The sequence below is a fragment of the Opisthocomus hoazin genome, chromosome 8 (genome assembly GCF_030867145.1).
Source record: "Opisthocomus hoazin isolate bOpiHoa1 chromosome 8, bOpiHoa1.hap1, whole genome shotgun sequence".
Lineage (NCBI taxonomy): Eukaryota > Metazoa > Chordata > Aves > Opisthocomiformes > Opisthocomidae > Opisthocomus > Opisthocomus hoazin.
Genome location: NC_134421.1, coordinates 47993613 through 48020900, shown reverse-complemented (window position 1 = coordinate 48020900; position 27288 = coordinate 47993613). Strand labels below are relative to the sequence as shown.

Here is a 27288-nt window from a genome sequence, read left to right as displayed (position 1 = left end):
GTAGTTTTTGACACCTCCAGCTAATTTCAACTCAAGCTGAGCTATTGCTTTTCTAACTGCATCTCTGCATGACCTGGCAATGCCTTTGTAGTTCTCAACAAGCATTTGTCCACTTTTCCACCTCTGGTACAATTCTCTTTTGGTTTGAGCAGACTCAGAAGCTCACAGTTAAGCCAACTGGGTCTCTTGCTCTGCCTACTTCTCGTACTTTTAAAGGGGATGACTGGTTTTGTGTTTCCAGGAGTGAGTTCTTGAAAAAATCCCAGCGCTCTCTAGCTCCTTTATCCTCCCTGAAAGCTTCCCACAGAATCCATCCCAACTGAGTACTGAGCAAGGTGAACAGTCTTTCACCGAAAGTTCAGTCCAAAAGATAATTACAAATTTTAACATCTGCTTGATACTGCAAATATTTTGTCTTGGAGAAATTCCCAAATGAGTGGAATTTTCATTGATGGGAAGTTAAGTTTGTATGATACTTAAGGTAACAGAGAGCCACCTTTTTGTACATCAATCCATCATCCAGCTATATAAGAGATCAAATTACAGGCACTGTTGCCTTAGGACAACTATACTGATTTGGGTCTGTGGAGAACTTCATTCCATATACAGAAAGCTTCTGTGGTAACTGACTAGTCACTTACGTATTTTGATCCAGGATAATCACCAGAACATGATTCAGAAGGAACTATTAAGGCCATCAGCAGGAGTTAGTAGAATTATTTGAGATAGTGTCACACTTCTCATGAAGGACAACAGCCAGCCAGGAGGGGGACACAAGAGTGTCATGCATTCAGGCCATCTGAACCTCACCCCACCAATGAAACATTGGGTGAACAATGGGCCAAGAAGTCCGTTCTTCTCTCCCATCAGAGAAAAGAGCTTTACGAGGAAAAATCTCCCTATTTTGATATACAGAGAGAAGAACCTGGAGCAGATTGGGAATAACTGGAGAAGGTCATTCAAATGAGAAAGACAGGAAAAAGCTGGGTCAGAGTCAGAAGACAAAGAAGCTGGGAGCTGGTATTCCTTTTATCTTGGGGTAAGACTTGAGGAAGCAGAAGGAAGTTTTGGGTTGAAGGTTCATTTTATGAAAAAGCCCAGCAACTTCCTTGCTCAACTTCCAATTTGCTGAACCAGCCTTCAAAAAAAGTATATTTGGACATACAATAGCCAAAGTAGGGGTAGAAAAACTGAAACCACGATGAATGAATCAATATTTCCTGAACTTAATTGTCACATGCATCAACTAATTTCCAAAGCAATTATTCACATTTTATTGTACAACTTGCCAAGGTGATAATAAAACCCTTTTGCACCTTCCATTGAACCCCATGGTTTAGTCCATATTTGTTTGAATAGAATATTTACTTCTATACAATGATTCAAATGTGAAATTTGGTGGAGTATTTCTGAAAATTCAAGTACTGAAAAATACATATCAAATAAAAATAAATTATCCTGTCTCAGGCTTTGGATGAACATTGCAAGCATTCAAAGAAGTAAATATCTGTTAACTTTCTTTACACACCGAAAGACAGCCATTATTAAACTTGTTTCATTCTATTTTTCTGGTGTACTAATTTCAAAGGCGAGTTCTAAGGTTCTCAGGCAAATTATATTACTAAGAGGAGAATCTCAGTCTTTCAGACAGTAGATGAATGGTTCGGTCCTTCATGATTTTTTCTGATTTAAGGTCAGGTGTGTTATGATGCCCTCAGTCCTATTTTGGAAGCTGATGTGAATGCCTGAACTGCTTATGTAATGTGTTAAAAGTTCATCATAGTCAAGCACTAGATTCAAAGTCTAACAAATACAGTGTACCTGGTCTTCAATATAACACCCTTACCCAAGCTAGCAACAAACAAAAGTTAGAGAGAGGAATATATCAGTTCCCAGAGGTTTGCATTTAACAGACTTCTGTTAAGAAAATGGGATATTATATGTCATAAAATCATCACATAATCAGAGCAATAACAATGAGTTATGGTTTTGGCTCTGATCCACCAAAGTTTCCAGATGCTTTGCAAAATGCACAAACCTACAGTCTGTACTCAGTTACAATAGCTTCAGTTACTTCAGTGGGATTACGCCAGACTGGCACAGCAACAGCTGAATGCAAGCTCAGTCCTCATTTGCAACAACTAAATGCAAAAATATGTAACAGCTTTAAGAAAAAAAATGCGAGTTTGTTACTGACTACAGTAAACGGCTTCATAATGTCAATGTAAAGTATGCACTAGAGGTGAAAATAAGCACATCGATATAAGTAAAATAAAGACAATAAACTGTGCCGAGCCCCTCCCGTGTTGCCCTCCTGCTAACACTTTCCCTTCTTTGACATGCAAGAGTTTCATGCGGTTTAGCATCATTTTCTCCTCTGGAAGTTTCAAGGCCCATGTCTCACAGTCCGAATTTGGCTTCATATCATTTGCAATATGTGCTATAGTCATCACATGTATTTCCCAAATACTTCTGGATGTTTGGTTTTGAAAACGCATCCTAGTCACGTGCCCAAATCTCCCTGCAATGTGTGGCCAAAGCTGAGTGCAGAACTGAAATCAGTACATGCGAAAGTGTATTTTTCAAAGGGACTGAAGAGGGTTGGGGTTCTGTGAGCCAAGCACCCTCTCGTCCCTCAGCACAAACTCTTTCCAAACAAAAAAGGACTGGACCATTTTTTCCTGCCTTCTGCAAGTCAAGAACTGCTAATAGCGATACGTAGTGTCAGTTTCTCCTGCTGGGATCTACAGTGCTTTGCTTACTGTTTACCTGATGTCTTCAATATGGACGTCTTTTACATTTTCCTCTTCACAGTTTTTTGGTGGGTAGCAATTGCCTCATAGCACACTCTGCTCTCTGTCTGTATGTGACAGTAAGCAATACTGGGAATTGCTTATTTCTAAAAGTTTATGGTGCATTTTTCTCTATCTTCATAAGGAGAGGGTGGGCCTGGGACAAAATGCCAAGTCTTAGCACTCTGCCAAACAAACTGTGGAGCAGCCCTCCCTGGGCTCAGGTGCAAGGAAGCAAAATAGCTGCCTCTGTTCAAGTACTTTCTGCACCATCCAGCAAATTGGGCAACTGACGTATCTGCCCAGCCAAGGATTCACAGACCATGCCCTTATTTCCTGGCTCTCATAGTCCTTGATACGCTGCCTCTGAAGTGCTCAGTGGTTTGGTGCAATATTTAAGAGTGCACGAACCCTCTTTGCAACCAGGGGAAAAGGACATCAGTGCAGGTGTTCACTCTGTTCTGGGTTTCGGGACCTGACTTCGATGACCTCAGAGTCTTTTGTACTTATCTTATAGTTCTGCTTGGTACATACTGAATTTATTTGCAAGTCTGAAAGTTGTCCTGACACCTACTTGCTTCTTGCAGCTGGGGAACTGGAAGGTTTGTGAGCGTGAAACCTCTGTGTGAACTTTCCCAGTGACTGAGCTGACGGATGTTGTACTTGTTCCCTAAGGGGAGGCAGATGACTGGGAGCATCAGCTGCTTAAGACCTAATAGCCACCTCATTCCCTCAACCTATATACATCCTTCTAACAAGATCCAGAAGAATTCTCAAAGGAAATGAGAAAAATGAGAAAGTTGAAAAGAAAAAGGAGGGAGAAAGAGAGAAGAAAATTTAAGTACTATAAAACTTTGGGCAGGAGAAACGAAGTACCAGTATCTTCTAAGGTTGTTAATTTTATTTTGTTAGTTTTGCTCTAACCATGAGCCCACTGTAGCAGTCAAAATACTACAGTGGAAGAGTGAATGCACAAATGAATAGCGAGCAGCAGTGGCAGAGTTATCACAGACAAGAAGATTTGAATACCAGAAATAAAAGACTGAAATACCAGTGTAAGTGCACCTGCCAGGGACTGAGATCTACTGCTGTAGATGTTCTCACACAGCTATTCTACTCAGTGAATTTGCTGCTTGTAGAGACAACTGTAGTGCTTTGTTTTGGTCACTGTAACCCATCTAGTGTATTTTGATCTCAAGGTTACTGAAACACAAATAAATTCTTCAGTCATATGTTCCTGCCATTTATTTACTGGTATACAGTGCGCATGCTGCAGAGACCTATCTCGTACATCCATAGGCAGGGACTCTGCTCATGACTGGTGATGCCTATAGCTTTCATTTCGATTTCAAGTTTTCAGCTGCATTTGAAATTCTGGTCAAAAAAACCCTCGTCTATATCATTCCATATCCCTTAAAGAATCAAAAAGTCATGTCCTAAGTGAAGATTAAGACAGTCCTGCATCGTGTACGTGCACTTTTTTGACGTTTTCCTAAGACCAACTACAAATACAGAATTTTTGCTGCATATTTTTTGTCATATTCTATTTTGGGATTTCCAGATCCTCATGAAGACCTCAGTTTATCCTCTACTCTCATTTCACAGTTAGCTAGAGTATTTCAGGTGTAGTGTTTACTCCTAGGTTAGTCTTGTGAACTCATGCAGTGCAAAGAATACAAAGTTTTGGCAGAGGGAAAATGTAAAGTATGTAATTACAAACAGAAAGAAACAGTAAGAGGAGGGGTTGATCTGATAACAAAAATGAGTATCTTGCAGATTCCTGGCAAACGAAAGCTCTGTGTTGACCAATGAACTTCGGAAAGGAAGAACATAAAATCGTATCTGCCAAAATACATAATGTGCACCGCGTAATATTTTAAGGCATTTTACTACTAAAAATAAAAAATGCTTCATTTCTCACTTGATCAGGTAAAGCTTTCATTGAATACACTTTTTTGTCTAGAGTAAAACAACTGCAGGCTACTTGAAAGCATTTGATTTAATACTGCTGGTAAAATATTTTTAGGGAGAAATTTTAATGGTACATGCAATGTAACAAGGCTAGTTTAGTACTTTGTTATTCAGTTCATAAATGAGTGGAAAAGATTTTCACAACCTGAGGTCTGAATGGTTACCCAAATGTGATGCTTACAAGATAAAATCTCAGTCACTTCAGCACAAAACATACAAATTCCATTTTCTCTTTGTCCTTTGATTACTTGTACTATCCACCAAGACTCTGTCCTGGTGGGAACTGAGGATACAGATTGTAAATCCACAAGAGTTACTTTCTGAAATTACTTGTCTTTAACCTGTTTTCCCCAAAACATTTGCTCAAAGTTTATTAGTTTATCAGCCAATGGAGACTAACATTTTTTTCATTGTGAAAGGGACATCAATGATGGACCTAACAGACACTTTCCACAAACATTTGACCAAACAAAGTAATCATATATGAGGATATATTCTTTCTTTGCTAGCTCTGGTTATTCCAGTAGATTACTATGTTCTATCAATTTGTAAAGACTTCATGAAATCTCCGCGTAAAACTAGTTCAGAAGAGAGGATTCAGGCCCCATATATGTATAAGCAACTCCTTGATATTTATCAATGGCTCTGTGTAACCAATGAACCTGCTTCTCTGAATTACTAATGTAATAATTCACATAAAACTGAAATACAGCATTTCTTTCTTCCTATCTGAAGAACAGGGTCATTCTTCGTAAATATCAAAGCATATAAACACGAAAAAGAGCAAAAAGAATTAGAAGAAAAAAGTCATGAGCATTAATAGACACTACAAATATTTTCTATTTTAGAAATAAATAAGTACTGACTGTCCTGCTACAGCACTGGACAAATGTGGGCATGGATACAATTCTACACTTCCCAGGCTTAATAGATCCTGCTTAAGACTTCGGGCCTGCAAAGATGGAGACATATGGTATCATTCAGAACAAGTTATCCCAATGAATTCAGTGGAAATGTCCACAGTGTGTCAAGTTAGGCGTGCATACCTCTTTGCAGAAAAATGCACTAAATCTTCATGTTTTCCCTCTGAAACCTCATCAAGCCATGGGGATTAGAGCTCTGCTTAAGTATTTTTTGTGCCTTTTTGTTGTCATTGTATTGTTCAGTTCCTGCATTCTATTAGCATTTCCTTTCGCCTAGAATTTATTTGGCAGCTCATCATAACCAGTTTCCATCACATCCACCCTCTCCCACAATAAAATTCTGAAGTGTTAAAAGTCTGTCTCAAAAAAAAGCGGCAGCAACCACTAAACAAATATTGTGCAATCTTTCGAGTCATGACAACGTACTTCATAGAAGAAACTCATATAGCAATAACAGGTCATGGGAATTACCTTAACCTATCAGGTCACCAGACAAAAACATTCAGGTTTTGGTACAGGTACTGCAACACAGGTATCTAGTGTGACTTAGGTGAATTAAGGTGTAAAAATAATATACAGCATACTAAGCACTTACACAGAACTGGCAAGTTCTATGGGCTTGCAGCCCAGAAGGCCAACTGTATCCTGGGCTGCATCAAGAAAAGCGTGGGCAGCAGGTCGAGGGAGGGGATTCTGTCCCTCTGCTCTGCTCTGATGAGACCCTACATGGAGTCCTGTGTCCAGCTCTGGAGCCCTCAGCACAGGAAAGACATGAACCTGTTGGAGCGGGACCAGAGGAGGGCCACAAGAATGATCAGAGGGCTGGAGCACCTCTCCTATGAGGAAAGGCTGAGAGAGTTGGGGCTTTTCAGCCTGGGGAAAAGAAGGCTGTTGGGGAAATCTTATAGCAGCCTTCCAGTACCTGAAGGGGGCCTACAAGAAAGCTGGAGAGGGACATTTTTACCAGGGCATGTAGTGATAGGACAACAGTTAATGGCTTTAAATGAAAAAAGGGTAGATTTAGATTAGATATAAGAAATTATTTACTCTGAGGTTGGTGAGACACTGGAACAGGTTGTCCAGAGAGTGGTAGGCGTCCCATGCCTGGAAGTGTTCAAGGCCAGGTTGGATGCGGCTTTGAGGAACCTGGTCTAGTGGATGGTGTCCCTGCCCATGGCAGGGGGGTTGGAACTAGATGATCTTTGAGGTCCCTTCCAACCCAAACTATTCTATGATTCCACGGTAAGTAGGCACAGTCCCAGTCTCTTTGGGATCAGCAGCCCGGGGTGAAACGTGAAGCTGAGTTTCTGATGTGACAAGAAATGCATATCAAAGCAGTTGATCCCTGTTCCCTTTCTCTTTGGATCCTTTTCACATGGCAGTTCCTAACAGGTTCCCTGATCTTTTTCTAAAGTGATTTCATTGCTAAAGAAGCAATAGTTGGGAACTTCCCTGCTGCAGCATTTCCTTTCCTCAGACGAACTCAGGCAAAGAGGTCTGAGTGATTGGAAGAAGTCCTAGATCTTTCTTCCAGCAGAGCATGGTATGGCCAGGAAATGGCTTGTGCCTTTGTATCCCGCGGTGGTCAATAAACAGAGAGCTGACCAAGGAGTAGGGCCCACCTTGACATACCAGGGTAGCCACTTCTTTAAAATTACAACACCTTTTGGGGATTTTCTAAGATTATTTTTTTTTTTTGCTGTTAAACTTATCGTCCATGATGAAAACATAGTCACGTGGGGGACATCTGAAGGGAGAAGAGAATAACGGGACAAAAACAAATAGAAAAGAACTCCCTAAAACATAAGAACAATGGTTCCATCGGAAAACACAGGCACTATTTGTATTCCAACCTACCACTGGTAAGAACTGAGGGATGTTACAGTTGTCTCGAAGTATTTTATAAATCAAGGCATCCTGAAGGCCATAGGAGGGGTTGGCATAAATAAAACAGATAATTCTAATGAAAAATATGCCAGTTTCTCACACTTGGAACAGAGATATACACAGAAGGGTGTGCTTCATTTTGAGAAATTTTCCGAGTAAAAATGCTAGCCAGAACACTGGCCACAGGTTGAGTGAATTACACAGATTCACAGACCCTTTAAACCAAATGACCTAGACAAGACAATATATCTTCAGCAGGCACTTGACTGTGTGTAAGTGAAGACGACTCTATCCTGCAATCTCTGTTCAGAAATTTTCCCCTTTTTAGCCCATTAGACAGAGAAGGCAATGCTTATTTAGATGCAAAGGAATAACAGAAGGACAGGGCGAGACTCCAGCCCACCTGTACCACATATTACTCAAATTCTTTACTGAAGCCTAGAGGACTTCTGTGTGTGGTGGCTCATTGTCATGGCTGTTTCACTTTTCATGCCACGCTCAGATATTAAGCCACTCACAACTGGTCCTTCTTAAATAAACTCCAGAAGCTTTGATCTGTAGTCTACAAGGCTTCCCAGAAGATATGACATCCACTTTATTTTTCAGACAACACCAGTGGAATGAGATTTATGAATAACTTCTGTCCTCTGAAGCAGTCTGGTTGCAAGCAGCTGAGCGCATGCCACTCAATGGAAGACTCAGGATCAGCAACAGAAGTTTGTTTGCTTCCTAAAACTTTTAGGAAAAATACATACTGCCAGTGTGGTCAACAAATCAAGGCTACCAGTTTCAGATTGAAGATCTCAACAGTGGTTGACACTAATGTTGAACATTTTTAAGAAGATTATGGGGCAAGGCAGCTTCAGTGTGATGCTTACAGTGAAATTTTAAAACTGATGCATTTTATTACAAAGTGCAGGCATTAACTTCAGAGCAGCAAGTATCTGAGTTTCCAGTATCAGCCACGAAAAAAAATTACTAAGAACACTGAAAAAAATAAATAAAATAAAAAAAAATAAATAAAATGCATTTCCCCAGCACTGAATGATATTCTGTTTTTTCCCCACTAGTATACTGCTGTCTCTCTCATACAGAATTGTGCATGTAAATGAAAGGAGTCTGAGATACACAGAGACTCCAGCTGGAAAATATGCTTAATTTGATACAAAAAAATCATAACTATATCAACAAAAATCACAGAAATAAATGTACCAAAAGTATTGCAAAGTAACCACAATAATTTTTTATAAAGAGATCTTATACTGCAAAACCTAAGGACTCAGATGTAGCACTAATGAAATGGCTTTTTCTTCTTTAAAATGCAGTGAAATATGCCACAAGCAATGTTTTTTAGAAACTAGGTTGGCTGTGCCTTTAGCAAAAGGGCAAGGATTCATTTCAAGAATGGCAGTATATGCAAACATAGGTAGCTAACCTTCAGACTCCATTTACAGTTCAAGCTAATTTTCTTCCAATAACTAGTCCGACCCCTAGGACACTCTTACTGAGGCAGTAACCTATTCCACTCTGGTTTCTGCAATGAATCCCACCTTTTCTCTACAAATTTAGTTTTATTGCAACATCTTGTGACCAATTTATGCAGATCATTATAAATGTTTATATTTATTTCAATTTGGCTAATTAATAACCAGTTTTACTGGGTAAGTTTTTGCTGATAATCTTTAAGTTCACAAGCACCTGTAATGGCTGGAGGTTCTCACCCTGAAGTGAACAAGGCTGGCCTTGATTCTGACCTGACTGTGACTACTCCAATGTGATTGATTTAAATTAAGTGCTTCCTTGTTTATATCTACGCTCTGTAACCCTAAGGAAATTCAGAGACACTTATCATACATCAGTTGTTCCATGCTCTTTTATGATATGTTGCATTATGTTCTGTGAACACCTATCTTGATATTTATATCACACAAGCAGAACATTTTGTTTGTGTAGCTAAACGAAATAGATTGAAAGCACACAAAAAGAAGTATTAGATGGCCTGAATTCCAGATGGCTCGCTTGCTCCATAAAGAAACAGTATCTGCTGAGATGACTGTTGTACTGTATTTCTTTCTCCTTACCAAATACAGTAGTAGGAAGATTTCCTCTGCTCTTTTGTCATCTTCTTTGCTGCTCTCTTGTTTCATGACCTCTGAGTTAATCCTTCTATTCTTCCTATTAGCAAGTTTAAGCAGGCAAACTTCAAACAGACTAGCGATGGGTCACAAGGTTTAATGGGCATGTAGATAATCATCTAAATTACATTTCTGGAGCTGATGGGCCAGACAGGCTTAAAGAGTAACTTTACCAGCTTTCGCTGCTAATCAGCAAGGATTGTGTGTCTCAGTATGTATCTGCCTTTGCCTGCCTCCCTGAGGGGCTGGGTCGTACTGACTGATTAGCAAAGGCAGCTGCATTAGTTTTCTTCTCCCACAAAGCGCGTTATGGAGGCCCAAATGACTTGAAAGGCAAATGTGACCACAGCTCAAACACCAAGCGCTCTCTTCTCATCACTGTGGAATTGCTGGCCCTCCTCTTGCAGATTATGATACTCGGCACAACAGTTGTTGCCAATTTTCATGATCTGTTAACACTTAGGAAGCCTCATGCTGAAGGCTCTTCTTTCACATTTATTGTGGTATCATCAAGGGGAAAATTCAAGAGGCTATTTCCCATTTTCTGATGAATTTGAGAGCAGTGTATGAGGTGAACAGAAAAGAATACAGTAATTGAACTGTCAATAGTGAATGCCCTGGTTTTCAGCTTTGAAACTCAAACTGTAGAGGGCTAGATAGAGAATAACAGTTCTCTGTAGGATACAGACAATTTTACAGCTACAGAAATAGCAATAGATATGTACTGTGAACCTGATTTTCTCAGTGAAGATACTTAAAAAGCGAAGTGTATCAAATCTGAGTCTCTTTTTTGTCTTATTCCATGGTTGTGTTTTGTGTTTACCTTAATTCGAAAAGGAATAAGAGCAGTGGAGGACTGGCTTCCTGAATTTGGCGGAAGATTGTCCTTCAGGTGTTAGGCTCATCTTGTGTAGCAAATACTTCTCAACAATTCATTTTATTGCTCTTTATCAAGTTGTTAAAAAACATAAAATCAGACCAATTAAACTATGATTAGCCACACAGAAATCTTTCACTGTCTTACTTAGGTGCAACATAGGCCAACACCAGCACTCTTTAAAACAGTAAAAACTGTTTCATATATTTATAACTCTGTACAGAAAAGAATCTGACTAACCAGCTAAGAAGTTATGTAACTTTCTGTTTTGGATCGCGTTTCAGAACATTTGACAGGAAGAAACACTGAGGAACAAAGTAAAATAATCAAAATACTGATTTTGATATTTGCTTCTTGAACTTTGAGAAGGGAAGTTGGATTCTGACTTTCCACAAGTTTTCATAGTTGAAACTATGAAACGTCTATGGGTCTGTGACCTAGGTACAACTACTTCTGACTGATGTTCAGGAGAGACGTGAATTAGGCTAAACACTTCTGTAATTTTCTAGTCCACAAAGCATGCCATTTCTCAAGCTTCTAAACAAGGGTGACCAAATCTTCTACTTTATCTGGTACAGGCACAGAATGCAAGGACTGCCCCATATTGTGATAAAACCTGCAGGTCTCAGTTTTGTTTCAAGTATTCACTGAGACACGGGGTTATTCCTTTTCCTGGCTTTCATGTGGCAGCCTGAGGAAGCTGCCCACTCTTGGTGCCACAGCACCCTTGGCCATTTCAATGAGAACAAAAACGGCCGAATGTCTATGCCAGATCATGAAACTCACAGCAGGATTTCAGTCATGTCACATCCTCTTTACCAACATAATGTGCTGGGAAAACCATCTGAATTTCAAATATGCATTGAGAACATAAAGCTGGAAGAGGTAATAGCCTTTACACAGTGCAGCAATAAATCACTTCAGCATCCATTGTTCTGTGGTACCATATGGCTGACTTGCAGAATTACCCTTTTTGCTTTTATTTTACCAAGTCAGAGTTATAAGATTATCATTAAAAGACTGGACAAATTACTAGGAAGAGTTATGGAGTCATTACTACGACTCATTAGTCTTCCTCTTATATCATCTTCATAACAATGTATACCCTCTACTTTACATTACAGCTTTCTAACGGCAAAATGTCACCAATAATTTCCACTAGCACTAAAAGCTAAGATGATCAAAGCATAGCTATTATTTATGGAGATGCAACAGTAGGCATACTTTCTTTTCTGCAGACTCATTTTTGACCTCACATGCTAACGAAAGAAGTCTAGTCAGGTCAGATCCAAAGTACATTGAAGTCAACGGAAGCCTTTTCTCTGTTCAAAGGGCTTGGATTAAGGATATTTTTCTCTTCTTTTGCTATTATACACATCATAAACATGGGTGCAGAAGGTATTATTAAATCCAAATGACAGTCTGCTTGGAGAGTCTCAGAACAAGGTGTACTTGCACAACTGTGCACCCAGCAACATGCAATTTTCGTATGCCCTAAGCTTGGCTCTAGACAGTTTTGCCATGCACTCCTCATGATATGTCTATGAGTGTGGCAGAAAGTCTTGCAGACAGCATAAGCCTGGGTACCAGAAACCATGACACCACATTAATATTGAGCTGGGCTGGCCTGGCTGCCATGCAGTAGTGGCACCTTGTTTGTTCCCTGCACTTGCACCATCTTGCTCACAGCCAGCACAAGCGGCTCCATGGCACTCTACTGTCATGTCAGCAATTTAACAAATGCCTCCAATCACAAAAAAATGTAACTGAGGCAGCAGAGAACCCTAGGGTGTCACACAAAGCTACTGAAATGTAACCTTATAACAATAATTTTTGGTCCAGTACAAACATCAATGACCATTTACAAAAACAAACCAAACCAAACTAAACCAGATGTATGCACAACATATATTTTAGAAATACTTTGCCTATGTGCATGTACTGATTTGCCTGTGACTTCTAAATTGGCAGTCTGATCATAGCTGTAACACTTTGTGTGCTGTCATGCAGTGCAAACTATTTCTAATTAATGAACTTTGTCTCCATGAATGAAGCACATTGGCAGAATGCAAACACTGACACATATGTTTACCCAAAACACAAGCTAAATATTTCAGCGAGGCTTTAGAAACTTTGGATGACCTTGTCTTCCTCCCCATGCCCTTCTATTATTTTACTTTTAAACATGTCATTGCATTTCCTGGAGCTTGTAAAGAACTGCTTAACTCATACTTTGCAGTTCTTATATGGCTCATTCAGAGACTTGTAAGGCTTTACACTTTACTGAGGAGTTAATTCTTGTATCCCGATATTGCACCATTAGAAGTGGAAGCATGGAAAAATATAGACTACACTCTGACTCTTTAATTTAGCACAGTTAATCTAGGCAATGCAAAGCCTGAAAGCAAGAGCTTGGCTCACCATGGTGAATGAAATGGCTAAGCTAGGTTCGCTGTGGAATCAAGGAAAACCAAGAGCTGTTAGAGGGTGACTGACTGAGAGTCCCCAAGCACATCATCTGTTCCTCTCCAGAGATCTCAGATGCCTTCACGAGGTGACATCATTAGCACAGTGCATTGGGTGCGTCTCAAGAGCACCCGGCTCAGGGCTGCATGCAGAGGGCTGCCTCTGCCCGCCCCGGGTCCAGCTCCAGTGGTGCCCTCCGATCGGCAGGGCAGCCAGGAGAAAGCAACCTTCCTGCGGTCAGGCAGGTGGGGTCAGCATCACCTGAGTGCTCAGCCTCTCGGATGGCCTCAGGCTGAGGCAATTCAAGCACGTGGCTCCCTCTTTTCCCTAAAGTGCTCTAACCATCAGTCCATCAAGCTGTACCTCTCTCGCCCAAGCTGGGCCACAATGCAGAAATGCGTGGAAGAATCACAGTGGAGGACAGGGCGAGGAAACAAGAATAAGCACGAAAAAGCCTGTGCCATGTGGTCTTCTACAGAAGTTACTGCTACCAGTTCTCTAGCAAAATGTAATTGATTCCAGTGGTGTTACTGGGCCCGTATTATGTTGAAATAATCCAAAATAAGAGCAAAAAACAAGCATAAGAGAAAATCTATTCTAAATATGTGGGATGATTCCCTGTAACTCAGGGCAAACAAAAACCCTAATAGCTAACAAGAATTACAGAAAAACAGCTTTTCTGATAAGCTTTTCAGAGAACAGTGTTCTGCCAGGAGCTGAACTGCCTACCCAGCATTACTGTTGTCTGTCTCCTTTCACAGCCACCCACAATGGTCCACTGCTATTATTTAAAAAAACATTTCAATCCTGTGGTGAAAGGCAAGGAATCAGAAAAACTTGGGTCTAGTCCAGTCTGTACTAGCAGTCTTTGATGGGCTCAGAGATAGCCCTGTATCCACAGAATTTGCATCCCTAGCGCTGTATCTGTCCCAGCATCGCCCCATCCTGCAGCACCCTAGAGAGCAGGTATTGCAAGGCATCTGTCAGGCTGAAATGTCCAGTCATACACCCCATCAGGGTGGGATCTTGTTCACCAGCTGCAATCATACTGGTCGTAATTTGGCTCCCTAACATTTTTAGTCATCCAGTTATGTGTTTCTGCTCGGTTAGTTCCTGGGCAGATCTTCATCTTCTGTATCTTTAATGCATCACGCACACCCATGGGATGACATAAGTAATTGTAAGAAGGGGAGAACAGCCTGAACACTAAAAAGCATGGAATTACTCTGTCAGAGCACTGAGGTTTATCTTTTGTGGTTTTATTCCTCATGCTGTGATATACTAATGATATTTTTCTACGGCAGCATAACAGCAGAATAACCATTCAAGTCAGGAGTCATCTAACTGAGTGTCTAACATGGTGGGATATTCCTGAAACTGTGTTCCTAAGATGTTCCTTTAGACTGTGCTAAACTGCTGACACATAGAAGAGGGAAAGGAAGGGGAGGAGAGAATAAATTTGCCATTGCTGAGGTAGGTGGTGCTACAAACAGTGGCTGATGTCAATAAATTCAGATACCACTACCGATTTAAGAACTTCTTAACTACAAGAGTGCTGCCCAAGGAAAAGGAGTGTAGGATAAATGAAGGCTGAAAGCTGCCTAAAATGTTCTACCTCTTCAGGGGCTAATTATTATAGCAACTTAATACTTCCTCTGGCTAATGATCATAACAAAAATGAGTTCATTCATGTCATCTCGGGCATTATTGGTTTAAAATTGTTGAATCATGGAATCAGCATTCACATGGATTGTCTCAAAGCACTGGTGGCAGGTTATGCATCAGTGATCTGTGGAACACACCATTTCCCGTGTACAATGCATCATAATAATGACAGATGCAGCTGCTGCATGGAAACATCCGCTCTCTTCAGTCTCTGCCTCATACTTCTGGAGATGTTTCCTGGAGGGTATCTGGTATTAATCTTGCATCACATGTTAAACAGGAAACAGCTATACAGAGAAGATTAAGCACAACTAATATAAAATTGGGAGTGTAAGCAAAATGCAGTAAACTGGAAGACTATATCCTTTTCTCCAGGCAGCTGGACCCAAGATGGACTTGAGCCTCAAAGTTTCAGCTCTGCAGCATGGCACCTCCAAAATGCTGGAGAGTATGATTATGGTCCTAGTCAGGCACCGGCTACTAGAGATACAGGACAAAAGTGCAAAGCAGATTTTCATGCCATGCTTAGAGAAAAAGATACTCAAGCAGAAGTACAGTCAAACTCCTCCTTTTGTTGTTTCTTCCCACCTTATGCTCTCGTTGTGCCCAATTTCTCACTATGGCCTGTTCAGAGTCCAGCAGATGTCTGACAGTGAACAGCGATTAAGAGAATCCATGGTTACCAGAAGATAGTGCAGACTATGTATGCAGTCAGCTGTGAAGTGTGTTTGATTTCTAGAGAAAGCCCAGAGCATTACATTAATTGCCCCAAAGGACAGCTCTATGTTCTGTCGAGCTTTTGAGACCTTTACTTAAAGCAGCAGATACTGGCCACTGATCGAGACACCAGCCTAACAGCTACATCCCTGACGGTGACATCCAAATGGAGTTCAGCACAGAACAGCGTAAATGTAACAAAGATCCATCATAATGATTAATTGTTCCTCTGACTCTTTTACAAAACAATGCTTTAAATCATCACAAAAGTTTTCTTATTATTAAGAAAGCATGGCAAGCCTTCTCTCCCCAATGGTATAAATGTTGACAAAGCCAGAATATGCTGACTACAAAACATTTTCTTCTGAGATACTCATAGAAATTAACCCTCTACTTACAAATTAGCTCTATGTATTTATTATTTACACCTATAATTTTAATACACTCATAAATACAGTTTTTAGAAGAACCAAATTTTGTTAGTAGATTTAGGTGCTTGTTTGTTTTATAAACAGAGTGAATGGTGATGATGCATCCCTTGATCTTTAAATACTTTAAAATCCCTTCAAATAGTTTTTAGGTTTTCCTGAGCTGCAGTTTAAGCATGAATATTTAGGAAAATTTCTTGCAATTTCAGCAGTTTTATGCAAATGAATTCACTCACTAACATTGCCTGGCATATACAATGGAAAAGAATTTAGCCATATGTTTCTGTCAGGACAGGTATTCCATCAGTGTAACGTGGAATTGCTCCCCTGAAATTAACTGAACCATGTTGACATGCAGCAGTTGAAGATACAAGCCCTCACCTTGCTTTTTATGGCAGTCGTTCTGTACTAGCCCTCTAATAATTTGGTGGCTTTAATCTGAAATGCCTCCAATTTAACAATGTATTCAGTTTGCTACATATTTGCTCCTCAAGGTTATGTGAACTTTGCTTTGTCTTTCCTGGTGAGTGGAATGCAGGCACACAAAACCCAAAATAATTTATGTTTTATTTAATAAATTAATAGCAATGAAAATCTACTTCTAGTGTTTTGTGTGTTTTCACCCGTAAATCACTTCTACAATTTCTGGACATGAAGCTCCTGCTTATTTAAAACCATGTCTTGGGTTTTCTCTGCACAGCTATAACTGTTCACTTGAAAGTGCTTTAAACCCATCCTTGGTGTGAATTTCTTCCATGAAGAAAGCAAAAGCTGCCTTAAGCAGCACCCACTACCTCTCTTCTGTGCCCAACTGCTCATTCCTGCCCCTGCACCTGCCCCTTCACTGGTGTTAGCACATAGAGACTGGGAATCTTATCCTAGAAACTAGTCCATTTAAAAAAAGAACTTCTCCTATCTGCTCATGAGTAGCTGCAGGCAGAGAGAGGGATGCTTCACTTGGCATTGCTCCTGGAAAAAAATGTGGTCATACTATGTTCTCACCAGCGTTTCTGAAGAAAATTTGAAGTATAAACTTGAGTATTTCAGATACAACAATTAGTGGGCTTTTTTGCTTGTCCCAGCCACTGCTGCCCTGAAAACACAGTTAACACTCTGACTGCACAATAGCTAAAATCTCGGACTTCTCATTTATGCCACTATAAATTTCTAATTTTAATGTCTTTTAATCAAATAACCCTCTTTGAATCAAAACATCTTCTTCTGAAGAAAGCATATGCTTTTCTTTATATTTTTTTCTATAATCAGAAATGTTTAAAAAAACAACAGAGAAGAAAATTGCCTCAAACTATTTTTTTTTGTTTGGGGCATTTTTTGCTGTTTTGTGAAAAAATTCAAAACCACTGAAAAACATTCTCACCAGCTCTAGATCTGAGAAGACCAAAGAATGCAATGCATGGTTGCTCCTAAAATGGATATTCTTTTATTATCTGAAAGGGAAGTAAGCTAAATCTCCAGATAAGATACAGTCTGGTTGCTGATATAATTAGGCTGTATATTCAGTTCCAGAGATGCACTTTCTGTGTGTTTTCAAGCAAGACACTCAAACCCAGAACTGCCAAGGAGGTTAGGGGCTGCTATAATGAGCAAAGTGAAACCTAAGAGTCTGCACAAGGCACCCACAATGCCGTAAGGACAGAGAGATGGGTGGATTGCAATGGGGGTCACACTGAATCTACTGCAGCTAAGGTGAAGTACAGAAGAGAATAATGTGCTTCAAGCCTGTTCTAGCATAGGACAAGTTCTTTGTTTCTCTCCTAAGATTTTTGCTTGCTTTTTATTTTATGGACATTGTTTAATATTTGCAAGATTCTTTGAAATCTTCGCATGAACACACGCAAAGGATAATTCATGTCTCTATAATTGATGGTTTTTACCTGTATTATCTGGTGTGAAAGGCATTGTAACTGTAATAGCATACAGTATAAAATGAAGTAAAACCATTTTATTTTCCTTGTGAAATTCAGAGTTGAAAAAAATAAAAGTATTCTCATATCTTTCATAATAAAAAAAATGAAAATATTTTGATTTCTTTTTAAAGGCTTCTTCCTTTCTAAAGGGTTTTCTCATCTCTACACCTCAAAGACTGTAGAAAAGTTAAATATAGTTATTATATTAGGCCTAGGTCTTAATTGCTTTTTCATCAATGGAAGTGTAGGAGACAGAAACAGAAATCAACATCTTGTTACTCGTATCTTCTTGCCAGCTACATTGCAGCCATTTGATGTTATGCATTCAGCGATGTTATACCAGTATCTCACTATTGCCTTTGTTGGGCTTATGCTATCTGGACTCTAGAAAATAAATATGATCAAAGAGTTTGTAAAAATATAAGACTTAATAGTACTTAAAAATAAGGTGTTCTATAAAAATCAGGGAAGTTTTTAAAGCTGTTCTCCTGTAAGTCCATTCTCTCAGACCTGAGAAAGCTGTAGGACAGCCAGAGCATCAGCCCACTGCAATGCACTGTTTTTTTTTCATGTTTTGTGCAAATGCACAGACAAAGAGAAGGATGCACACTCTGGCTATAAAATCTAATATTAGTTATCCATTATTCACACCACAAATGGAAAACCAAATAAATAACTCTATTACTAAAATACAAAAAAACACCTCCAAACCCCCCAAAAAACATGTGGCAGCAGGACACTACAGGTACAAAGTTCACAGTGTCAAACAAGGTTCTCTAAGCACATCACCAATTACTTTTCGTGACTGCAACTAGGCAAAGGTTAACAATAAAGAGATAGCATCTCATTTCAAGTGAGACATAGATAAATCTATTTGTATTTTAAAGACAATGGGCAGTGCAAGAATGAATAAAGTATTTTATCCTTTATGACTGTGTATGTAGTCGGGGATCTTTCACTTAAGGGTAATGCTGATTACCCCTGTCTTAAGAGCTTGCTGGTTTTTGCTGCTCGCTTTGTATTCTGCCTATCTTGGTATCACAGCTTCACAGAGGATAATGAAATGGCACCACTTCTCTCAAGGACATTTAATTTGAATACTGTCAATAATTACACAAAATTAAGTTAAAGCACAAACTGATAACCTCTCCATTTGCAGTTCAAGCAATACTGTCAGAATGGAGAACACATAATGAAGGGTAAGCAAAACTGCTGAAGGTGTTATGGTGATGTCAAGGTTTATCACCTACTAATTTGGTTTTAATGAGGATATTATAGCTACTATCAAAAGTAAAAAGGACAATGTTTTTTCTCCTTTTAGGGGCTCAAAGGCTTGGAACCACACACTTCTTAACTCAATAGCCTTGAAATTAATCCAGGATTATTCAACTGCATGAGAATTGTTAGAAGACTGGAAACAACATCCCGTGCTCACTCTTTCTATTGTAACCTTCCTTATAGTATCATCTTGCAGTGAAACCCGAATATCCTAATGGGATTAAACATAAAAGAAAGTCAGGAAAAAAGTCACTGAATTAGAATTTTAACTGAAGCCTTCTGTGAGAAAAACCACACCACTGTCAGTGACCTTTCTCTCCCCATGCGTGATCCCAGTTGTGCCTAGTCAAGTGTCCAAAGAAGTCTCCATCAGTTCACACTGTATTTATCCTTTTGCCCCCGAAACAGGTGTCTTGTTACTAAGAGTACAAGCATTTGTGCCATTGATCAGGGTGTATTAACCCACCCTGAAAGAGCACGTAATGTTGTCTGGTATGAAAAGCAGAATGTAATGATGCTATTTCAGACCTGAGATTTGTATTGATCAAAAACATCACTTTAAGCAAAAGTTAATAAATTCTATTCTAGCAAACAGGGAAAATGGAAAAAAATGCAGACTTCTGAGTGTTTTAGAATGCCATTTCTATCTCCAGCTCCACCCTTCGTTTGTTTTTGAAATGCACTATCTGATAAGTTTGCCTTTAACGTATCTAAAAAAATGTTGTTTTAGAATCTCATACTGTATCTTCACAGCCCTCATTAGATACCACAAGAATGCTTTTCATCTCATTTTTACTCTAAACTGTTGAAGTCCTCCCTAGCCCTGAACAATTATATTAACTAGAGAGCTGCTATTCACAGATGAGCAGAAAATCAAGCTCAGCCAAAAGAAACTTCTAAAACACTTTTCATTTTTATCATTCTGGATCTCTTTGCCTTCACAACGCTTCAAAGATTCATACACAGTCTCATAAATGCTATGATAAAACATTATCAACAGTGTAAACTCTAGTGTGGGAGGGTGTGTACGAGGTTGAATTCCTGTTCCTACATCCAGATACATGCCCAAAATTGGGCAACAATTGGCTTTCCTCACATCTTCCCAGCCAGTGTGTTTTCCTTGTAGTAGAACACCAGCTCAACGTATTGCTGCTCTCCTTTTTATACTACTTCACACCTAAGGTGTCAGGCTAATTGCTGTACACCTGAACTGAAATCTTAGGTATTATATATTTTTATTCTGGTTTGTGTTACTGTAGCATCTATTAGATCTAGTGCTGAGCCAGTACAAAGCAAGAAGATGGTCCTTGACATTTTGAGCTTGTAAGATGAGTGTAAGAGAGGAGACAGCTCCACAATCAGGTATTCAGATCAGCAGTCAGTAGGCTATGACTACTACGTACACTTTCTCTGACAGTTCTGATTCTCAGACTGAAATAATTATTGTCAACATACAATTTGCTATCAACATTTATAATCTCTTTGGCTCCTGTTGTAAGCCCCAGTGCTTATTTCTCCACACAAAAAAAAAATCCCTCTTGATCTGTCCCATCATGTAAAATGCTCTGCCTTCTCCCACCCTGGTCTCCCAACCTCTTCTACAGTATATACAAAGGAACAGGAGAAAGGAAAGAAGTTTCATGAAAAGTATCTATAAACATCGTCACACAGAAGATAAATGAAAATAGGATTAGGCATTTGACATGAACATGGCTGAGAGTTTCAACTCTATGGTTTTGAAAATCCTACTTCTTCATTGCAGAATTAATTGCAATGAAACATATTCCTCCTGGAGGCTGTAATATTTCGAATACCCCCCCCCCCCCAACCTTTAAATCTGTCTAAAATCCCAGAGACGAAAGCCCAACACTTGCTCATGATTTACCATGTCACTTCCCTCTTTGAATTGACTGGCTTATCTTTGCCCACCATATCAAGGACCAACATTTAGTCTTCAAACTTCAGAATCCACACAGCTCTGCTCTAGCCTGCATCTCAGGTTTTCTACCTTATGTAGAATATCTTTATCACCATAATTTCACTAACTGAAAGCTTCACTGTTCATTTTTTTCATTATCTTACTTCCAATTTTGTGTCTAACTCAGTTGGAGGGCCCTCTTCACTGCAAAATCCCCTCCTAAGCCCTGTGGGACCGTCAATATTTTTTCATTCAAGAGACCCACTGCTTCCTAAGGATTGTTATTTGTTGGGAGTAATTTATTTGCATCCCCAGAGCTACCTCTGGGTAAATGTGATCTAAGTGACGATCATCCCTTCCTTTGGAATCATCAGGGTTTTTTTTCCCATTGTGTTTGTTGGTCTTCTAGAATAAAATTTTTCACTCATAAATTATATAGCAGCTTTTGTCTTGAACAGGGGTAGACACACTGTCATGATAAAGATCTTTCCTGGTAAAGGAATTTCCATCCTTCCAATGTCATAGATACATAGTTACGAAAACTGTGGTCTGCTCACTGCATGGTGCTGAGGGACTGTTTTCTCAGAAGCAAACAGCTTTCTGATGGGTAAGGTTTTGGCTGACCAAAGGAAGAATTAATTAACCTGGACCTCTTAAATGCATGGTAACTATAACAGGTACTTATGCTTGTCTTACTTTTTATAGTCAAAAAGTTGTGTAAATGCTGTATTTCATACAATTCTAGCATTTAGCACTGAGATTCTAATTTCACCAAAACAGACTCTACCCCATGTACCCTAATTTACACCACTGTATGAACTGAAACCACTTAAATTCACTATTAATTAGCGTAGCAAAAGAAAACAGAGACAATACCTGCACAAATCCACACATCATATAGTCATTAAACAAAGGCAGACTAGGGCGGTCCTCTCGATAAATTGTGATTTTGTAGCTGCTCACAACTTGAGGTTTGGGTTGTGAATCATCTGTTACGAGAACGATGACTTTGTTCAATCCAAGGCCAAGAGGGTAGTTAGCAATGCTGCAAGGCAAAACCGGAAAGAACTGGAATAAATACTAAATAAGCAAAGATTTACACTGCTTTGTCTATGCTAAATTTTACTTTCTCCTTGAGGTTTCTGTATCTAACATTTTCCTTCTCTTACAAAATACATATGATTTTAAATAAAATACAGTGTAATATAGAATCATAGAATGCTTAGGGTTGGAAGGGACCTTTAGAGGTCATCTAGTCCAGCCTCCTTGCAGTGAGCAGGGACATCTTTAACTAGATCAGGTTGCTCAGAGCCCCATCCAGCCTGACCTTGTATGTTACAAATGAGATCTGTAAAAACAATTTTCAGTTCTTCCAGGAAGACAAAATACTGACAGTGAAACTTAGTGAAGACAACTTCAGTGACAGTGGCAACAGTTCTGACATGCAATCTGTGAATGAAGCCACTAGAGACAATAATTCCTGGCAGGTCCAAGTTCATAGTGAAGTCAGCAGGGAGACAAACAAGACCAGAGGTGTCAGCTAGCTGTTGAAATTGTCCACTAGCCAAAGATGATGGAGTCCTAGACAAAGAGCTTAGAGTGACAGACAAGAGCAAAGCTGGACTGTGCTCTTCTTTCCTTGTCAGGGAAATGAGAAATGCTGAGAACACAGATCCTGCACATTCAGGGCTTTTACTTTTCAGTGTAAAGGACAAATTGCTATTCTGTTTTTCTTTTACAAGGAAGAAATCTCTTAAGTTTTTTGCATGTATCTGTGTTGACTGTCAGGGTGATTAACAGGAAAACACTAAAAAGGTGGGTGAAAGAATTTTATGGGAGCCTCTTTTGACATGATAAATCAAGACTACATTCTTATCGAAAACACAGGAAGCATGTGAGGCATTCGATCAGTAACAACCGTACAGACTGTCTGGTTACTAGCAGATATTCTAGGTCGAAGCATCTGCCTCTTAGTCAGTTGAAAGATTGACTGTCGCATAGGCACTTTATGCCATGGAGCAAAGCTAGCTCTGTAATCACAGAATCACAGAATCACAGAATAGTAGGGGTTGGAAGGGACCTCTGTGGGTCATCTAGTCCAACCCCCCCGCCGAAGCAGGGTCACCTACAGCAGGCTGCACAGGACCTTGTCCAGGCGGGTCTTGAATATCTCCAGAGAAGGAGACTCCACAACCTCCCTGGGCAGCCTGTTCCAGTGCTCCGTCACACTCAGAGGGAAGAAGTTCCTCCTCATGTTCAGACGGAAAATGGTTAAGGATGCTTCCTCCCAAGCGAATCATTGTCCCTGCCCTCCCTATTACATGTCCAGTGGTCAGCAAGGAAGTCTTTTATCCACTTACTGACGGCTACTAAGTACATAGGACAGTCCCTGAGCTACCTGACACAGATAAATGAACACGTTTTGTGCTTTCCAACATCCCAAACCAGGTCATGCCCAAAATGCCTGTTGGGGACAGCCCTTGGCACATGCTGCTGTCTGTAAGAGAGCTGGCTGGGAAAGCCAGAACTGTGCCATGGATCATAGATGACTGTGGATCAGTGCTCAGACCTGATGTTTACTGATGACTTTGCTCTCTCCTCGATCCTGCAGTTTTATACTTGTCTAAACGATCAGATAATTTGGGACTCTCGTTAATGACAATCCCTTCTAATATAATTCTGATGAAAACGTATCATTCTGAATGAGTGAACTTGAATTTCTTTCTTCTCTTGGCCCCAGCTGCGCTACTCTGACCCACGTAAGTAGACTACTGGCTGAGGGACCAGTCCCAGTGGGACAGTAGCTTGGGCCACAGTGCAAAATCAAGGCCTGGGCACAAAAGCTCAAATTCACTGCTACCCTGCTGTGTGCAGTGTAGTGATGTTCTGTTCTCACCCAGCTTTGATGCTGTGAGTGGCTGCAGAAGCTGGGGGAGATGCTAGCAACTGTGCACTCTATAAAGCTAGAGTTGATTATGGCTTGACAACATATTACTATTGCCTTCAGGGCATGGACAAATAAACACGAATTTCCAAGTGTTGAAATCCCCCTGACTTTCCTGTGACTACTCTATAGACATTCTCTGCTTTTGGAAATACAAACCAATTCTGTAATATTCTGACATATTTCCAAAGTTAAGAATACTTTTGGTTTTTACACTCTTTTGTTGCTCATACCTTGGTCCTTTCTTCTCGTCAAGGTGTACTTGGCATTGACAATTAGAGGGTTCTGCTCCTATCTTCACTGTCACTATGTCAAATGGGACTTCCGTGTAGTATTCTTTGACCTTTGGGTTAAACTGAGGGTTCAAGTCCAGCTGTGGACTGGTGAAGATCTGCCTGACATGAGATAGGGTATCTTTATCTGTTCCAAGAAGGCATCAAAGAAAAAACTGTGAAATGTATGAACATTTTTAAGTAACGTGCAACTTCTGGCAGATTGATAACATGCACAGTGGCAAGATTTTTAATGCCTGGTCACTCTGAGACTGATAATCCTGCTGCAACATCTTAATGGAGTTTGTATTGGCACTTGAGATAAATTTTCAGACCCTGGAGGGATTTTAATCCTTCAGCACCCAAGCACTCTAGTCAGAGTCACAAAACTCAAAGTCTGAGTAAGCCTTTGAAAATGCAAGGATTAAGTCTGGCAGATCCTGTCTCCAATTGAAACTTAAAGAAGAGTTAGGCAAAAATTCATAACCTCCTTACGTACCAGCTTGTGTACAGGGTTTATGTACTTGTGTAATTGCCAATAAAAATCAAAATAAGTTAGACATACTCTTACTGTTCATAAGAACAAGTCACATGGAGATGTGTAGACCCATGGGGTCATTTGCAGTACAGATGGAAGAATGATTTAAAATTCCTAAATCAACAAATTCCAGTTCCTTCCCTGTATATGAAATCTCCACAATCCCATTTGCTGAAATATATCTTTTATTTAGTAGTGTTTGCCAAAAGACTCATGATAATAACTATTTGCTGGCAACCCATTTATTACAAATATTTTAATCCAACCTATTAGATTCAGATTTACAGGATAATTACACATTCAAAACTTGCTTTCCACATACGTTCTGTAGAATGTGTTTAAAACTGAGTACTTCAGAAAATATGCCAGCCAGGAAACTCTTTTACTCTGATACCTGAAAAATCTTGTGACTTAAAACATGGCTTAAAAGGATCACAAAGGGTGCAAACCGTTCTGTGTGGGCCTTTTGTACATCGAAATATCAGCCTTGAGAAATAAAACAGGGCCATTTCAGCTCTCTTTTGCATGGATTAAAATGTAAAGGAAGTTACGTCAGTGGAAGAGCAAAATTTGGGCTAGATTTGTACGGGAAGAGAGTCTTGTAAGCTGACACACAGAAGGTATTTAAAAAAATCCTACAGATGAGTATAAACAGTTCTCCAGATCCTGTATGCCTTACCTAGAAAAGTTATCTCAATATTGGCTTCCAAATGAGGAGGAATTTTCAAAATAAAATGAATTGAGGTATTTTCAGAACAAAATAGCGTGCAGTCGGAATGGTGATGCCAGTCAGCCAGCCCAGGAGCATTTCTGGCATCTGACACAGAGAAGATCCTGGAGGCACCATGAGATCAATACCAGAGGGAAAATGAGGCTCAGTGGGTAGAAAACCTTTCGGCCACAGAGCAGTTGTGCCATATTTATAAAGTGACCCCTCAGATAATATGTCAATGAGGAAGGCAGCAGAAAGCATTGCTCCCACCAAAGGTAAACATACTTACAATCTTTACATATCTTTAAATGTACTTCAAATGTTCCTACAAGCAGATATTTTAGAAAACCTCTTCATCTCTTAAGCAGCTCTTCAAAAATCCATCATTGAACTGAAGACTGCCTTATACCAGCCTGATTAAATTCCATACAAGTTTAAAGGTTATTCCACAAGAACAAATGTATGCTGAAGTTCTTGGAAACAAGGGGCGAAAGTCTACTGAAGTGCAGCAAGGGATCAATGAATGCTGGAATACTCACAATAATATGCATGCATAGCTTGTGTTTGAGGTTGATTTAACATAATAGCCCAACTGCCGAGTGATTCATAAACATTCTTCCTAATTAAAAATCTTTTTTTTTTACACAACATCTCACAGGCACTCCATTCACTGAAAGCTTATGCAGAAAAACCCAAGAAATTTATTCAAGTGATCTCTCTTCTTCGCCTTCAGTGGTCTAGAAAGACCTTGACTTACCATAACTGCATTGTCTTTCTTTAGTCTTACTGGAATAATGCAATGCTGAAAGATAAAGAGAAACAATTACTAATTTTCTGCTCTCAGCCTGATTCACAATCATATAGGAGAAGCAACCCTCATTGTGTTAATTATAAAAAAAAACGTGTACTTTTATTCTTTTCAGTGTGAAATCTTTGCTTTAGGCTCATGAACACTACTCGTGGGCTCAGCAGAAGAACTTCAACAGATAAGGAAGAAATTGGTCTTTTACATGTAGTAAGCCAAGACCACCCGTTTGGAATGTAAAACCATGTAATCTAATTCATACATGTTATCAGAAAGAGTACATATAGGAAAGAAATGCTAGATATGAAAGAACTTACTCTGATCCCTTACCTTCTTGATGCTTCCTGAAGTCAGAAGGAACGTTCTGTTTAGGATTCACATTTTCTTTAGAAGAATTCCTGTTAATTCAATAGCAGATGTATTTCTACGTGAATGGAAGGAACAGAATCTATGGAATATTTTTCAAAAATTGCTATATGGCAACCCACAGCACAAGGTATTTTAATATTCTCCATGGGAAGATGAACCTTCTGGACTCATGTTCCCAGCATTAGAAATGTTACCTAAATGAACATGACAGAAAACACACATTCAAAAACAAATAGTAGCATATAACAAGAAAAAAGAAAACCAGAAATAAATTTCAAAACAGGGTTGAATTGCTGGGAAAAGGAAGAGTGAGTATAGCCAAGAATGAAATAACCCAAACCATATCTTTTAACTGCTTGTACGCTGCATTTGTATACATATTTGAGGTTAAAGCTAGACTTTGTTCAAAAAGATTTAAATATAAATGAAAGCCTGTGTCATGGTGATTATCTGTACTAAGGTTAGCATGAAATTATATCAAGGAACATCTATGTATTTTGGTTTGTTTTCTAATTCAAAACAAATCACATGATCAACATAAAATGTATAAATATAAATGCTCAGTGAAAAAAAGACAAGTCAATTGTAATAATTCATTAACATGGTAGTGGTGCCCATATTGCTAATTCCACAGATTTTTTGCCTCATATAGCATTTTGGGAG

General features: G+C 39.4%; 1 protein-coding gene across 4 annotated transcripts in view; it reads right to left on the bottom strand.

Moving 5' to 3' along the window:
* The window catches only part of CPED1 (cadherin like and PC-esterase domain containing 1), a 154480-nt gene that overhangs the window by 50950 nt on the left and 76242 nt on the right, over nt 1-27288 (bottom strand). For all 4 annotated transcript variants that reach the window (XR_012764935.1, XM_075429332.1, XM_075429331.1 and 1 more), the window contains exons 13-16: nt 26587-26654; nt 26209-26253; nt 24163-24349; nt 21862-22030 (exon numbers count right to left, since the gene is read on the bottom strand). Coding sequence is in view for 3 of the 4 variants with exons in the window: in XM_075429332.1 (XP_075285447.1) it covers nt 21862-22030; nt 24163-24349; nt 26209-26253; nt 26587-26654 (469 nt within the window). In the remaining variant the exon portion in view is untranslated. The remainder of the gene's footprint in view (nt 1-21861; nt 22031-24162; nt 24350-26208; nt 26254-26586; nt 26655-27288) is intronic.